The sequence below is a fragment of the Electrophorus electricus genome, chromosome 4, assembly GCF_013358815.1.
Source record: "Electrophorus electricus isolate fEleEle1 chromosome 4, fEleEle1.pri, whole genome shotgun sequence".
In the NCBI taxonomy this organism is placed as follows: domain Eukaryota; kingdom Metazoa; phylum Chordata; class Actinopteri; order Gymnotiformes; family Gymnotidae; genus Electrophorus; species Electrophorus electricus.
The window spans coordinates 5,425,143-5,440,376 of NC_049538.1; the positions used below are offsets into that span (position 1 = coordinate 5,425,143).

General features: G+C 46.2%; 3 protein-coding genes across 4 annotated transcripts; 1 reads left to right on the top strand and 2 right to left on the bottom strand.

Moving 5' to 3' along the window:
• Positions 1-92: 92 nt before the first annotated feature.
• On the bottom strand, positions 93-3,442 carry tubb4bl (tubulin, beta 4B class IVb-like). The gene is made up of 4 exons (XM_027026768.2): positions 3,277-3,442; positions 2,488-2,596; positions 1,616-1,726; positions 93-1,450 (listed from the first exon to the last, which is right to left on the bottom strand). Exons 1-4 carry the CDS (start codon positions 3,331-3,333, stop codon positions 393-395), a joined length of 1,335 nt encoding a protein of 444 aa, XP_026882569.2. The 5' UTR covers positions 3,334-3,442; the 3' UTR covers positions 93-392.
• A 1,388-nt stretch (positions 3,443-4,830) lies between these two features.
• On the top strand, positions 4,831-8,558 carry LOC113587854 (tripartite motif-containing protein 35). Its single transcript, XM_027026767.2, has 6 exons — positions 4,831-5,373; positions 5,802-5,897; positions 5,995-6,225; positions 7,004-7,026; positions 7,289-7,407; positions 7,830-8,558. The coding sequence occupies exons 1-6, from the start codon at positions 4,972-4,974 to the stop codon at positions 8,381-8,383; spliced, it is 1,425 nt and encodes a 474-aa protein (XP_026882568.2). The 5' UTR covers positions 4,831-4,971; the 3' UTR covers positions 8,384-8,558.
• Positions 8,559-9,936: 1,378 nt separating this feature from the next.
• LOC113587862 (G-protein coupled receptor 183-like) lies at positions 9,937-14,189 on the bottom strand. 2 transcript variants are annotated; one of them, XM_035525466.1, is made up of 2 exons: positions 13,422-14,189; positions 9,937-11,485 (listed from the first exon to the last, which is right to left on the bottom strand). In XM_035525466.1, the coding sequence occupies exon 2, from the start codon at positions 11,441-11,443 to the stop codon at positions 10,490-10,492; it is 954 nt and encodes a 317-aa protein (XP_035381359.1). In that variant the 5' UTR covers positions 11,444-11,485; positions 13,422-14,189; the 3' UTR covers positions 9,937-10,489. The 2 variants fall into 2 exon arrangements, with proteins under 2 accessions (XP_035381359.1, XP_026882579.2); XM_027026778.2 differs by having other exon boundaries at positions 13,402-14,189.
• Between the last annotated feature and the right edge of the window lie 1,045 nt (positions 14,190-15,234).

Here is a 15,234-nt window from a genome sequence, read left to right on the forward strand (position 1 = left end):
AGGTAATGCAAGCAAATATCGATTTAAAAAAAGTAGCCCAAAGCCTTTGTATTAAATTGTTGACAATACAGAAGAAACAGGGAAAACATCACTGGGGGTAGAGTACTGGCCTTTATTCAGACGGTGACTCGAACAGAGGGTTTTCTCAGATCTGAAGGCTTCACAATTAAAAGCACCCGCTTGACCCTCTGTAAGGTGATGTAAGAGGGTAACAGTGCAATGCATACACAAGACACCAAAACACAAAGTCAAATGAAAAAGTTGCACTATTCATTGTAAATGTCACTTTTCCATGAGTATGACCGGAGATTAGCAGAGACCTGTGTTACAGTGTTACAGGCATGGTGTACAACTGACTGGGGCGGGGCAGGGGGCGGAGCCCCGGCCGAGATTTAGGCGACCTCCTCCTCGCCCTCTTCCTCGAACTCGCCCTCCTCGGCCGTGGCATCCTGGTACTGCTGGTACTCGGACACCAGGTCGTTCATGTTGCTCTCAGCCTCGGTGAACTCCATCTCGTCCATCCCCTCGCCCGTGTACCAGTGCAGGAAGGCCTTGCGGCGGAACATGGCGGTGAACTGCTCGGAGATGCGCTTGAACAGCTCCTGGATGGCCGTGCTGTTGCCGATGAAGGTGGCGGCCATCTTGAGGCCGCGGGGCGGGATGTCGCACACGGCCGTCTTGACGTTGTTGGGGATCCACTCCACGAAGTAGCTGCTGTTCTTGTTCTGGACGTTGAGCATCTGCTCGTCCACCTCCTTCATGGACATGCGTCCGCGGAAGACGGCGGCCACGGTGAGGTAGCGGCCGTGGCGCGGGTCGCACGCCGCCATCATGTTTTTGGCGTCGAACATCTGCTGCGTGAGTTCGGGCACGGACAGGGAGCGGTACTGCTGGCTCCCCCTGCTGGTGAGGGGGGCGAAGCCCGGCATGAAGAAGTGCAGGCGGGGGAAGGGCACCATGTTGACGGCCAGTTTGCGCAGGTCGGCGTTGAGCTGCCCGGGGAACCTGAGGCAGGTGGTCACGCCGCTCATGGTGGCCGACACCAGGTGGTTGAGGTCGCCGTAGGTGGGAGTGGTCAGCTTGAGCGTGCGGAAGCAGATGTCGTAGAGCGCCTCGTTGTCGATGCAGTAGGTCTCGTCCGTGTTCTCCACCAGCTGGTGCACGGACAGCGTGGCGTTGTAGGGCTCCACCACCGTGTCGGACACCTTGGGCGAGGGCACCACGCTGAAGGTGTTCATGATGCGGTCGGGGTACTCCTCGCGGATCTTGCTGATGAGCAGGGTGCCCATGCCCGAGCCTGTGCCTCCGCCCAGCGAGTGCGTGAGCTGGAAGCCCTGCAGGCAATCACAGCTCTCTGCCTCCTTACGCACCACGTCCAGCACAGAGTCCACAAGCTCCGCCCCCTCCGTGTAGTGACCCTTCGCCCAGTTGTTTCCAGCACCACTTTGGCCTACAAACAGAATGTTTTGCACACAATGTTGGTGAATTTAACGCAACTGCTTTATTTAAACTTTATTTTTTGCAGAGAATACTGATCAAAGAGAGCAGACGTGAAGCAGTGTGTCTACAATGCAAAAGGGCAAATGGTGACCGGGAGAATAAACAGTGTTCTCACCAAAGACAAAGTTGTCGGGTCTAAAGATCTGTCCAAATGGCCCAGATCGGACCGAGTCCATGGTGCCAGGCTCCAGGTCCACGAGGATGGCTCGGGGAACGTACTTCCCACCTGAACAAAACAGAAAGAAAATATTATACAATCATAAGTGGATTTCTATGGTTTAAAAAATTCTCAAGCAGAGAGTTCTGAGTCATGCTCAGAATGTTAAACAAGTTAGTAAATTCTGGTAAATTTGGCTCTGGCTCTATCTCTGTGAGATTTATTAAATTCACCTACATTGTGTTTTTGACATTCTATACTCACATTACATTTCATTATATCTCCAGTTCCAGTGTTGCACCAAAATGTTTGTTTTCCATCCTTTTTTGTGTAAAATATTAAAAATATACTAGAATTTTCTAGAATGCACAGCGCTGTGCTCTTTTATTTGTTACAACAATCATGGGGGCTGTGTATGCATAAAGTCATGCCACCATAATCCAAAACAAAATTGTAAAAAAAAAAACCAAAAAACGCAAAGCAAAACACACATACAAAAACAACACACGGTGTTTGCGTGTGTGTGTGTGTGTGTGTGAACAGAAAAAAAACCCCAACAGACTATGGGAAATTGCCAAGCCATGACCACTTTTATAGTTGTTTGAAAACCTGAATCTTTTATTCTGTGTACAGACACTTTCCACTTCACCCTCTTGTGACTGGTCTGTATGACTGCACAATAATGCCATTATCTTGCATATATACATTTGTCTCTATGCACCCCTGTTTCCTTTCCTCAGTTTGGACAGAGCACTCTCCACCATTTCACTGCGAGTTATACTGTGTATGACTATGTATGTGATGAATAAACCGAACTTGAACTTGATTACCTGTAGCCTCATTGTAGTAAACACTGATCCTGTCTAGCTGCAGGTCGCTGTCTCCGTGGTACGTTCCGGTTGGGTCGATACCATGCTCATCACTGATCACCTCCCAGAACTATAAAGAGAGAGAGAGAGAGAGAGAGAGAGAGAGAGAGAGAGAGAGAGAGAGAGAGAGAGAAAAAATAGGATGTGTCGTGTAGTGATGCTGTCATTTTTGTACTGCCATTACGAAATTTAGGTCACAAATTCTAAATGGATATCTTCGATGGAGTACATTGTAATTTGCACAATCAAAAGTAAAACTGATCACTACACAAGATGGGGTTGATGCTACAGTAAAATAGCCTGCCATATTCAGTTATTAACATAAACTGAAATATATATTAAATTAATTTATCCAAATATCTTGACGATAATTTTAGATATAAAAACAGAAAAAATAAAGAGGTTTTTTCACCATCCAATCTACGTCAAGGAATGGATGAATTCAAATCTTTTCATGCGCAACGTCTGGACATTTAACAAAAAGACGCTGCGCGCATTAAATCGCTTCTGCGCCTCGCTTCCACGTAGGAATTGCATTTTGAAAAATTGCGCATAGTATAATCTCGGTTCATCGTAAATAATTTGCAGTTGGTGCGAAAATGACTAAGAAGCATCCTCCATTTTACGCTGCGGCTTTCTAGAGAATTCTTGAGGGCGGATTAACAGCCATACAGCATTTTTTTGCACGCACTCTATGATCCAAAGCTACTTTTTTACTTTCATGCAAAACAACCACCGTTTGACTTTTACCTTAGCTCCGATCTGGTTGCCACACTGGCCGGCTTGCAGGTGCACTATTTCACGCATCGTGCAAATGGTAGCCAAGGAGCGGGGATGGAGAATTTGATGGCGGTCTGCGGAGCGCTAAAGGACAGGGCTGAGTCTCGTGAGTGCGCTTCTCATAGCGTGAGACTACACCCGCCTCTCTCGCGGCTACTGGGCTGAAGCTGTGGTGCAACATGACGTCATCCCCATGGTAACCAAGACCGGAGGAGAGAAGGAGGACCTTACGCTCGTGGAGAAACCGGATAGGATGCTGTGATTTGGACTTAAATTACAAACGGATCTCAGTGAACGGCTATCAAAGTCGAATGTGAATATATTTAATATTAAATAATGCTGACAAAAATTATTGGATTGATTAGACTGGAATGATTAGAACAAATACCCTTTCACTATCAGTTAATCTCTGGACTTTTTTTTTTTTTTTTTTTTTTTTACAAATGCGCTTTGTCATTAACATTTGGCAATTTCTACTAACCGATTTCCACAACCACTAAAAGATCTGCCTCATAGCTATGCTTATATCTGCTGTAACCATTGCTAATGGGCTAATGGCTGTCACCAACTGTGTGGTAACAGAAAGGCCAGACTGTAATTGTACACCCAGGTAGGTGATTCCAACAAAACGGCTGGTGAGTTTAAATGTCTGAATGTTCAGACAAATTACAATGCTGTTACCACATCTGTACAACACACACAACAAAACAGGGAGAGAAAAAAAGATTTTTTTTTTCTTTTCTGAGTGCTGTCCAATGAAAACTTTAATCAACAACTTTAATTACTGGCAGTAGATAACAAAGCAGAAATATCAGACCTGCAGTAATCTAGCCAGCAGTAACACTGAATCGGGCCTGCAGTGTGAAACTCCAGGCACTGAAGTATTCCAGCGTATGCTAATGCTACTCAATACAATTACAGTTCCCTCCCTGCTGTGTGAGCTGGATCTCAGCCCAAGCCACGTAAAGTGCTTTAGAACAGTTTGGGCTTGTGAGCTTTATTTAGTAGTATGAAGGCAGGAGAGAAGACGCATTGGCAGTTACTGCCTCCAGTGTGGTTTTAAATTCCTTTTGGCCCCACCCAAGAAGTTAACTTATGCCTCCTGGTGTCCATTGTGCATCCCATAAACACCAGCACTGGATTTGATCATGGTTTTATGGGCTCATGCGACTGTTGACAGACCATATGTCTGTTCTCAAGGTAGACTGCATATTCTAACATAAGCCATGCAAGGCAGAAGCAAAGTTTCATTTCTGTGAAATTTATTACATTAAAGGAGATTTTTAGATAGTGCAAATGAACATGACCGCTGAAAAAACAAACGTAAATTAATGACATTCTTATCAGAACTGCAAAAATGGGGAAAACCTCACTAATCCCTATCAGGGTCTGAAGCACTGCACACCGAGCCTCTGCAGGTTTGACTTCCTGTCGCAGGTCCCGTGTGCCCCGCCTCCCTCTCTGTTGTTACTGCATGCCTGAACAGCCCGAGCTGCGTCTGCTCCCGGAGTCCTCAGCAAACCGGCCAAGCAGGACAAGCTTGTCAAAGTGCCGATGCCCTAGCTTGTCTCTCATTGATGCCCCACGCCAACACACATGCGAGGGATCAAAACAGGACCTTTTTGCTGAACGTGAGAGAAGCTTCCGTACCTGTGTGCAGACGGCATGTCGTCCAGCCTACCAGAGGAGGACCTGTCGTGTCCCGTGTGCTGCGACATCTTCCGAGACCCGGTCCTGCTGTCCTGCAGCCACAGCTTCTGCCGGGGTTGCCTGCAGCGCTTCTGGGAGGTGTCTCGCATGCGGGACTGTCCCGTGTGCAGGCGCAGGGCCTCCAGGAGGAGCCCTCCCTGCAACCTGGCCCTGAAGAACCTGTGCGAGGCCGTCCTGCAGGGCCGCAGAGCGGCGGCAGCGGCAGCAGGCGTGGGCACGGCGTGCCGCCTCCACGGCCAGGCACTGAAGCTCTTTTGCGCAGATGAGCAGCTGCCCGTCTGCCCCATGTGCCAGGCCTCCAACGCACACAAAGCGCATGAGTGCTGTCCGGCGGGGGTGGCCGCGCAGGACCGTAAGGTACAGCCTGACACTGGGGCATTGTGTCGCTGCTTCTGTGCTACATTGTATGCTGTGGAATACTTGCCCCTGTTCTGCAGTCTTTGAGCAGCTGGTCTGAGAAAATGCATCTTATCAGGTCTGGTCTGACACTCTTGGAGGGTTCTGCCAGAGAAACATAGCCTAAGCATTCCTGAGCATCAATTTTGCATTCCTGGCATGCAGAAAAAGCTACTTTCAAGCTGTTGTGTTTTTGAAAAAGTGCACTAAAGTCCACATGTTCACATGTTTGAATTAGGAACATTATGTTTCTAATTTTGGGAGGAGAAAGCCTAAGTTATGCTTAAATAATTTGTTAGTTTGAAAGTACTCATTTGTTCTTTTATTAAAAACTGTACAATGCATTACAGTAATTGAGTCTAGATCTCATTTGTAAAATTGTTTCACAGGACAAACTCAGTGCAGCACTGCAGATCCTGAAGGATAAACTGGAAGCAATAAATAAACTTAGGATCACTACAGCTGTGACACTGGAGCATATCAAGGTAGTAAGACTATTTCTAATTACAACAAAACTGATGTTACAAGAAAAAAAAAAACACATGGAAAAAACAAAAATATTATGATGTGTGTGTGTTTCAGTGTCAGACCCAGCTAACAGAAAAACGAATAAGAGATCAATTCCTGGAGTTCCATCACTTCCTGCGAGAGGAGGAAGAAGCCAGGGTGTCCACGCTGAAGGAAGAAGAAGAGAAGAGAGTCCTCGCCGTGAAAGAGCGAGATAGAGATCTGAGGAGTAGGATGGCCTCTCTTGTGGACATCATCAGGATCACGGAGCAGGAGATGGCTGCAGATGACGCAGAGATGCTGCAGGTAAGGCCACTCCTTCTGGCGTGCTCCTGTGTAGGTTTATGTTTGTCATTCACCTGCATTGTCTTTGAGGTGTGGGCTTATCATCACTGTTTTAGAGGTGTGTGGGCTGATCGTTGCTGTTTTATAGGTGTGCGCTTATCATCACTGTTTTAGAGGTGTGGGCTTATCATCACTGTTTTAGAGGTGTGTGGGCTGATCGTTGCTCTTTTATAGGTGCGCACTGATCATTGTTTTAAAGGTGTGGGCTGATCATCACTGTTTTAGAGGTGTGGGCTGATCGTCCTTGTTTTACAGGTGTGGGCTTATTGTCACTGTTTTAGAGGTGTGGACTGATCATCATTGTTTTAGAGGTGTGGACTGATTGTTACTGTTTTAGAGCTGTGGGCTTATCGTCACTGTTTTAGAGGTGGGGGTGGATCATCCTTGTTTTAGAGGTGTGGGCTCATTGTCACTATTTTAGAGGTGTGGGCTGATCATCATTGTTTTACAGGTGTGCGCTGATCATCATTTTTTTAGAGGTGTGTGGGCTGATCATCATTGTTTTAGAGGTGTGGGCTGATCACTGTTTTGGAGGTGTGGGCTGATCATCACTGTTTTAGAGGTGTGGGCTGATCATTGTTTTAGAGGTGTGGGCTGATCATTGTTTTAGAGGTGTGGGCTCATCATTGTTTTAGAGGTGCGTGGGCCGATTGTCATTGCATAATGTCTTTTTTCCTTAGCCATAATTCTGACTTCCATGTATTAATCACAGTTCACTGTATTTTATTTACTTTTATAGAATTTCAAATCCACCATGGAGAGGTATGTAGAAACTTTTCCCTACTTCAGAACTTTCTGTTGGCCTCAGGAATTGCTGGAACAGAGTAACAGTTAGCCTGGCAAACATCTGAGTTCACTAACAGAGATAGAAGCTCACCCACATGTTCTTTTACTTGAAAGCATCTGTTATTTAATACTCAAAACCAGATGGCCAATTACATTGAATCATTATGGGATCTTCAAGAGACTAAACCAGGTTAAACCACTAAACTTCTAAATGAAACACTTGTGATTGTTTCTACAGAGTGCAGAATTCACTCCCGGATCCAGAGGGATTTTGTGGATCATTAATAGACGAGGCCAAGCATTTGAGTAACCTGAAATTCCACGTCTGGGAGAAGATGCAAGGAATAGCACCTTACTGTGAGTACCCTACAGAACCACGAGGGGGCAGTGATATTCCTTAATTGAGGAGCCATCGACAGGTTTTTGTCAAAACAGAGTAAACTCAATTTGCAAATAAATACATTTTTTAAATAATACATTCTCAACAGACACAGGTCAGCTGCTAGTTGGTAATGGTAGTTCAGTGGTTAAGGTAATTGTCTAGTAATCAGAAGGTTGCTGGTTCAAGCCCTGCCACTGTTAGGCTCCTGCGCAAGACCCTTAACCCTCAGTTGCTCTAGTTTGTACTCAGTCATAATTTTAAGTCGCTCTGGATAAAAGCATCAGCTAAATGCCAGCAATGTAAATAATAAGTAATTCATAAAACCACATATTTTATGACTTTGGCGGTATGATTGAACATGTCTTTATTTTGGCCTGGTTCTGCATTGCCTGCTCAGCTCCCGTAACATTGGACCCAAACACCGCCCATCCTTGCTTGAGCCTATCAGAGGACCTGACATGTGTTCGCTATATGAGCCCGTCCCGCTCCCTTCCCAACAGCCCCGAGCGTTTCCGCGTCAGCGCCGAGGTGCTGGGCTCGGTTGCTGTAGCCGGAGGCACCCACACTTGGGAGGTGGAGGTGGGCGGCAGCAAGGACTGGATTGTGGGCGTGGCCAGCGCGTCTGTGCGGCGGGATGCGGAGGTGGCTGCGCGCCCGGAAAACGGCTTCTGGACCCTGTGCCTGCGCGACGGCACATATCGGGCCATGGCGTCGCCGCCCAGGACGCTGCTGGTCGGCAGGAAGCTGCGGAGGTTGGCCGTCCGGCTGGACCAGGATGCGGGACAGGTGTCTTTCTCCAGTCCCTCCGACGGGCACATCCTGCATGTGTTCACACACACGTTCACGGAGAAGGTGCTGCCGTACTTCTACACGCAAAGCGATCGGCCTCTGAAGATTCTGCCGAAGCCTGTGGTCATTTCGGTGAAGGAGAACCAACCTCTTGATTCATAAAGCTGCATGTATCGATGAAGCACATCTTTCTTTTAATTAAGAATAAAGTCGAAGACGGTGGCTGGCACAAACTAGTGGTTTTGTGGTGCTGATGCTGTGTGCAACTTAGCAACCTTTACTCTTCATGGTTAACAGAAAGGTGTTTAGACACAGTTTATCTCTACAAAGAACATGTCAAATGATCTGCACTGGTAGAATTTCATCAAAATAAATTTATGTGTATAATATTGATGTTGAATATATTCATGCTGTTACTCTTATTTAAAAAACCCAGTTTCAACCTTGCTGGTCTGTGTGTGGGACGAACACAGGGTAAGATGAGCACTGTAGAGCTCTATAGATAACTATAGATCATGGGCCAGACATGAAGGAGGTATGGTGATAGGGAATATTTCAAAGGCTATCCCCATGAACAGATGTCTACTGTCTTTGCCTTCACACCACTGGGTTGGATTTTCCACCTTTGTAAAGTCACAGATGACTAACGCTGGAACCTAGTTCCATGGCGGTTAGGTCTCGATCACAACCTGCCTACCGTTGTATTAGAGTTATGCAGTATGATGGACAAAGTGTTCAGGACTGAGAGATTAAAGTCCCAGTTTCTTTCAACAGTGATACACAGAGGAACACAATTCATCATGCAGTATCCAGTAGTGCTAGTGCAGTCCTGGAGCATAACCAAGGCTGGCAGCGAGGAGTGTGGCAGGATTTATCCCGTGTTTCACATGAGCGTTTTCCTTGTGCGCACACACCAGACCGATTACATGGGGGGTGGGGGTAATTAGCTAATGAGCTGAATCAGGTGCATTCAAGTAGGAAAACCCCTAAATTAACTGCGCAGCGCTGTGACTGGGTGTGGACGCTAGCGGAGTGGCGCTTTAGGCCCTGGCGGGGAGGCGGGGAGCTGCACGGAACAGCTGCCGACAGGCCCGTCGTGCTGTGCGTGCGCGAGCCAGCTGGCCCGGTTACCGAGCTCCGCCGACCGGGTCAAAGTTGGATTACGTACATACCACCTCGAGGGAAGCAGCATACGGGTCTTGTCTGTTCCAGTGTAAATAAATGAAGCCAACACGTAAAGACATTCACTAGACAAAAGTCAGTGACGTTTTTGTAGCGGAGAAAGAATTCGAAACACGCGGGAGAAACACAAAGACGTAAATGTGCACGGACAAGGTGAGCAAGGACACAACAATCAAGCGCAAAAGACGCTGAGATGACGAGGGCTTAGTTAAAAACACAAGAGATAGCGATAGCGACAAAACACGTTTTTTAGTGTTCGAGGGTGGGGTGTGGCGCAGAGGGCGAGTTCGCTGCGGCGCTCCGACACCCTCGCACAGCAGCAGTGCTATGTTAAGAACTGACCCCGGGTCAGTGGTTAGAGCGGCAGCGCTAAGTATGTCTAAGACACATCAGTCCCACTGTAACGAAGCTTGTGGTCTGACTTTGGCGTCCTTTTCCCTGCACGTCATATTCAGTGCTGAAGCGCTTTGATCGTGTCCCTGTTGTAATCAACCAAAAATCTTAGCATTCTGAGAGTGGACAGTGAAGGTTTCACACTTCATCTTTTATTGATACTTAAGTATTACCATCCATCCAGTAACTAGAAACCATACACTTGGTAAACCTCGCAGTATGTAGCAAATAAGGAAAATAAGGGCAATGTATACAGAAACTTTGAGCAGGGACGCATTTATATGTTCTCCAGTTTAACATTTTTAATTCTATATGTTAAATATGTACATGTATTTATTTGCAGAGAAAGATAGGGTTACAAATGCAACGCAGAGACAAACGAGAATTAATTTGGAAAACAATGACACTTATTTGCATTGAACACACGATGGCGCCATAATCCAGTTACAAAAGCTACTGCAAGACCGATGGAGAGACGCAGTAGCCTAACATACATTATTAAAGTCAGTCCTAACCAATCAAACCAACAGACAGAGAAATAATAGCAAACAAACAAACAAATAAACAATTAAAATTTTCAAAATAATATTTTGCAATATTATTTGGATGTCAGATATATTGTTTAAGGTATATATACTCCAGTAAAAAATGTTTCCAGAAACTTGCCATTCCACATCTCACATGGTGTCTCCCCTATGCTGGGGAGGCTTGTTTTTTCTCCTTGCGGCAGAACATCTTGGTGAAGGATCCGGGCTGGAAGGGTACCCTCTCCAGACGGGACAGGTAGACCAGCGGCTGAATGCTGCTGCTGATGTTGAGGAAGGCGAAGCCCACGGGCTGGATGTAGCAGGTGAAGGCCATGGGCGAGTAGTGGTCCTGGAAGGGGAACACGGCCACCAGCGGCAGGTAGTTGCACACGATGATGGCCAGGAGCGAGAGCACCACCTTGAAGGCCTTCTTCTTCATGGGGTGCATCTCGTCCTTGCCTGCGCCCCGCGAGCGCTTTAGGGCCCAGAGGATGGAGGTGTTGCACACCACCATCCACGTAAAGGTGGCCAGCACCTCAGCTGTGAAGACCTTCTCAAAGTTGGGGAGCCCGCCGACGGTCTTGGCTGAGGCGTAGGCGAATGTGAGGCCCAGGACGAGGGCGGCAAGTCCCGCCCGGTATGTGGTGGCTTTGAGCCTGCCGAAGGCAATGGGGAAGAGCACGGCCACGAAGCGGTCCAGGCAGATGCAGGAGAGGAAGAGCGGTCCGCTCGTGTCCTTCACGCCGTAGGAGAACTTCAGTGCCATCCAGGCCTTCATGCTCCGCCAGTGGTAGAGGTTGAGGAAGCTTACGGGCACCATCAGGCCGAAGTAGGCATCCATGAAGGCCAGGCAGCCCAGGAAGATGTCGGAGGTAGATGATTCGCGACGGTTTCGGATCAGGATGGCGATGACCAGGATGTTGGCTGGGAGCCCGACTACGATGTTGAAGGTCTGCACCGCCAGGTCAAAGACGATGCCCTCCACCATGTTGTCGCAGCCGTCGAACACGCTGAAAGGCTTGCTGGTGGTGTTGGCCGGTTCTGGGATGGTGGTGTTGGGTGGAGGTGTGGAGGGGAGGGTGTAGTTCATTCTGGAGTAGAAGGCGTATCGGGCCTGCATGGCTTCAGTGGAGATGATACTACTGAAATGGACACTGATGAACTGAGTAGAAATAAATATAGTAATAGTAATAAATAATATAGTAATATAGTAATTATCATAATCTTTTTCATCGAGCATTGTCTAATAAAAGCTGTGACAGGTTGAGACACTAATATGGACTGATTAGGTCAAGTTTACTTTGCTTTACAGAAGTGGAGCTGTGAAGAAGAGTTCTGTACACTTGCCTACTCATTCACCTTCTCATCTCTGTGCTCATCCTCATGGCCATCATCATCTATCGCAGGGACTTTGAGGATGCTGTACTAATACATAATTTTCCTGGACCTTTTAAAGATTGGGAAGGCCTCACTACGTTAGTTCTTCAGATATAGACAACTTCCTAACTTAGTCTTTAATATGTTGTTGTGCCAGTTTCCTGTTCTGCTCTGAAGTGCAACATCTAACTTGAATCTCACTAACAGAGGAAACATCTACTAGACCAACTTGTTTCATCCAACTGGTGATAAAAGCCACTTTGCCTGCTGCAGCTGTTCTTCATCCTATAGTAACACCTGAGAAGCAGCCTGTGGATAAGGGCACCCCACTGCATTGTTAGAAAAATAAATTAGAGGGCTTAAAGTGCAGAGAGTGTCCTGAGACTGGACAAGCGCTCCCGCAGGGCTGTTATTCTGTTATCCTGGAACGTGTTGGGAAGCTCCACGGGGGAATACCCTCTGCACAAACAGCAAGAACACACGCAGACACACGCACGCGCGCGCCTGCACAAACACACACGCGCACACACACCTAAAAAACTTCACTGTGGCTTTGTAGCTTTGCCCTGTAAATAGGTAGTAAGCAGGAAGGCAGAGATTTTTAAGGGTGCAGGGAATGATTCAAAACGCAAGCCTGGAGGAGTGAAAGAAAGGAAAGACTCTCATTAGCACATATAAGTATGCGCCAGTTAATGTGTTTAATATGTAACGCACCATCGCGTCATAACTCAGTGGCACCTGTTGAGGGTTGCAATGCTACCCATTTTCTGTGAAAAGATTTTTTGCTTACTGATACTCTTTTAAAACCTTTTTCATCAATAAATAAACGAGGTTTCTTTTTCTTAATATTAAATACAATTAAAACAAAAATGAAACTGGAATTAAAAATTGGATCACAACTGCTTAAAAATGTAACATAATTTAAAGCAACGTACATCGCGACCGCATGCAGAAACACATCGTGATAAAGCCCCGTGTGGGTCTTTTATACCCGCCGTGACGTGTCAGCGCCGCCCTGCGCACCTGCAGCTGTACGCTCTGTCCCTCACGGCGCTAATAAACACGTCTAGCTTCAGGGTGATGTGCCCGCGAATTGCTAAATAGGCTCTCTGGAGATGACGCTCTTAATCAGCAATGTTTTTGATTTCTTTTGCTCGGGGAATTGCGACCAGTTTAACATAGATAACGGGCAGCTGATTAAACAGAACGTCTCGGTGTAGGCACTACTGTACACTAATCATTTACAGGAAGCTAGGACTGTCAAACACAGCAGGGTCGAAGCCACATCAGCACGCAGAAATCCAGTTTCACTCGCGCGAAGATAGCAATGGAAAGCTTTGAGTAACGTAAAAGCTACTGAATGAATCCTAAAAATTCAGAATACCACACAGCACACATGAGTCTCTGTGCAAACAGGCGTCAATGCATTAAGTGGATCGTTAGTTATAAAACTAACACGAATTAAAATAAACTAATATTTCTCAGATGATGATGATGATGATGATGATGACGTGGCTGTAAATGTGTCATCATATAAAAATGAACGTAGGGCTATTAATGTTAATGATGCGCAAAAGCTGCACTTTCTCATTGGACACGCAGTAGATTCTCATTTGCGTCTTATTCGCGAAGCATAGAAACAAAGCTCTTAGCATCCACGAAGGACAGCTTACATTTCAGGTGAGCAAAACCAGAACTCACCTTAAAATAAGTACACTCACTTCAGGTCTGGACCTCCTTAGCCCGCAAAAACTTCAGTCTCTTCAGCCACTCCGGAGATGCTTGAAAAAAGCAGGTGGAAGAATTTGAATGCAGCATCATGGATTGCTTTATAAACTTTGCTAAGCTCTGAGGAATTAGAAATATCACGAAGAGGGAGGACCTTCTGAAGAAGCTTCTCATAGCACCATCCCCAGAGAAAAGTCTGACATGGTGATTTGTCAGAAATTCAGCAGTGAGGTGATTGCTCAGGGCCGAACGTGTTTATATGGGTCATCAAGGCATTTATTTAGGCGTCATTAAGAGAGAGAAGAACACCATCGCCCATGAAACCCAACGCCCTGAACCGAACCTGGTGCCAGTCAATCATACAACATCACTTGTAATGTTTGAGGCATTAACTTAAGTAACTTGGTAAACTGGTAAAACTAGAATAAAATATTAACTAGAACCATAGGTATAACATCAACATGAAATTATATTCCACCAGGGCTTTACAAATCTAGGTTGACAATTAGAAATATTTATGAATAACATGCAACATTCAAAATATTTACAAATTTATGAATACTTTCCAAAGATATTTCCAGGATCTACGTCCTAAATGACCATGCTACCCGTGTGTAATCTAGTTTTAATGAGCACACAGAGGACACATGGAGGACACATGGAGACCTACGCTATTGATGTATAAAATATTTCAAGTAGCTGAAACCATCTAAATGTAAAAAGCAATGATTCTGATTCATTTTCTCCCCCATCCTATTCTGAACTAATGAAAAAAATTAAATAATTGATTCTACCATGCTTTCTTCTAAAATTGCTCTCTCTCACTCTAATCTAATTGTAACCACATTTAGGAGCTTTAATCTGGAGACCTTCATAGCCTGCATGATGGAGCTAATTTGCCAGATCGTTTCTGTGTGAAGAGTCTGAGATGCCCGTATTTATCTGAGGCTGTGAACGTGACCATCTGGCAGGACGTGTTTATGTAGCCGCCCATCAGGTGAGGCAGGTGATGCTGAACAATGAAAGCTCTGATGCTGTGGCTCTTCTCCCCCCTCTAGATTTCTCTTGACGCCCTCCAGAGTGCTCAGTGGCCCCACGCGGGACCGAGGGAGTCGGGGGGGGCTTGGAGTCCCTCCCATCCCCACACATCACTCCTCATCCCCTCTTAAAGCTCAGGCAGGTTCAGGAAGGCATGGCTGGTGCCCATGTCGGTGTCTGCACCCAACTCCTGAACTCGCAGGCTGCTCATGGAGATCGCCACAGAGATGCATAATCAGCCGACAGGAAAACACAGAGATCTTGGGAAAGAGTATCGCCTGGAGCAGATTTGTGTAATTCACTTCAGCTTTTCAAAAAGCATTATGAACAAGCTTTATTTGAAAAGCACAAAATGCTATTATAATTGTGATTGTCGATTACAATAAAGCATTTAAGAGGTTTAATTTGAATAATTTAAATGACTTAACCTCTTTTACTATGAGTCAAGTAGTTATGAATGCTCACAGCATGCTACAGATCCAAGTTAATTTGCTAAAATCTTTACACATTTAGCTTGGGGCGTGTCTAATACACTCGAAAATATACACACAAGAGTAAACGAGTCCAAACAGGTCACCATAAGTAATCAGCGCTCGTGAGTGTCTGCGCTTCATCCCACTGATGTGCGGGTTCTTGGTTTGATGCATGTGAGAGACATTTAGAGACACAGAGAGCTAAAGATGGCGGCAGCGATCCGCGCTGCCACTGTGTGTCGGGTGGATGTGGGCGGAGACAGACTCACTCTTCTCAGGCCCCCCTTTCCCACAC

Coding starts and splice junctions, on each gene's coding strand:
- tubb4bl (XM_027026768.2), bottom strand. CDS start 3,333: ATGCGTGAAATAGTGCACCTGCAAGCCGGCCAGTGTGGCAACCAGATC. Junction 1,727..2,487: donor TTACTACAATGAGGCTACAG/GTAATCAAGTTC, acceptor TGTTTTGTTCAG/GTGGGAAGTACGTTCCCCGA. Junction 1,451..1,615: donor ACCCGACAACTTTGTCTTTG/GTGAGAACACTG, acceptor TTCTGTTTGTAG/GCCAAAGTGGTGCTGGAAAC.
- LOC113587854 (XM_027026767.2), top strand. CDS start 4,972: ATGTCGTCCAGCCTACCAGAGGAGGACCTGTCGTGTCCCGTGTGCTGC. Junction 5,898..5,994: donor TGACACTGGAGCATATCAAG/GTAGTAAGACTA, acceptor TGTGTGTTTCAG/TGTCAGACCCAGCTAACAGA. Junction 7,027..7,288: donor TTCAAATCCACCATGGAGAG/GTATGTAGAAAC, acceptor TTGTTTCTACAG/AGTGCAGAATTCACTCCCGG.
- LOC113587862 (XM_035525466.1), bottom strand. CDS start 11,443: ATGCAGGCCCGATACGCCTTCTACTCCAGAATGAACTACACCCTCCCC.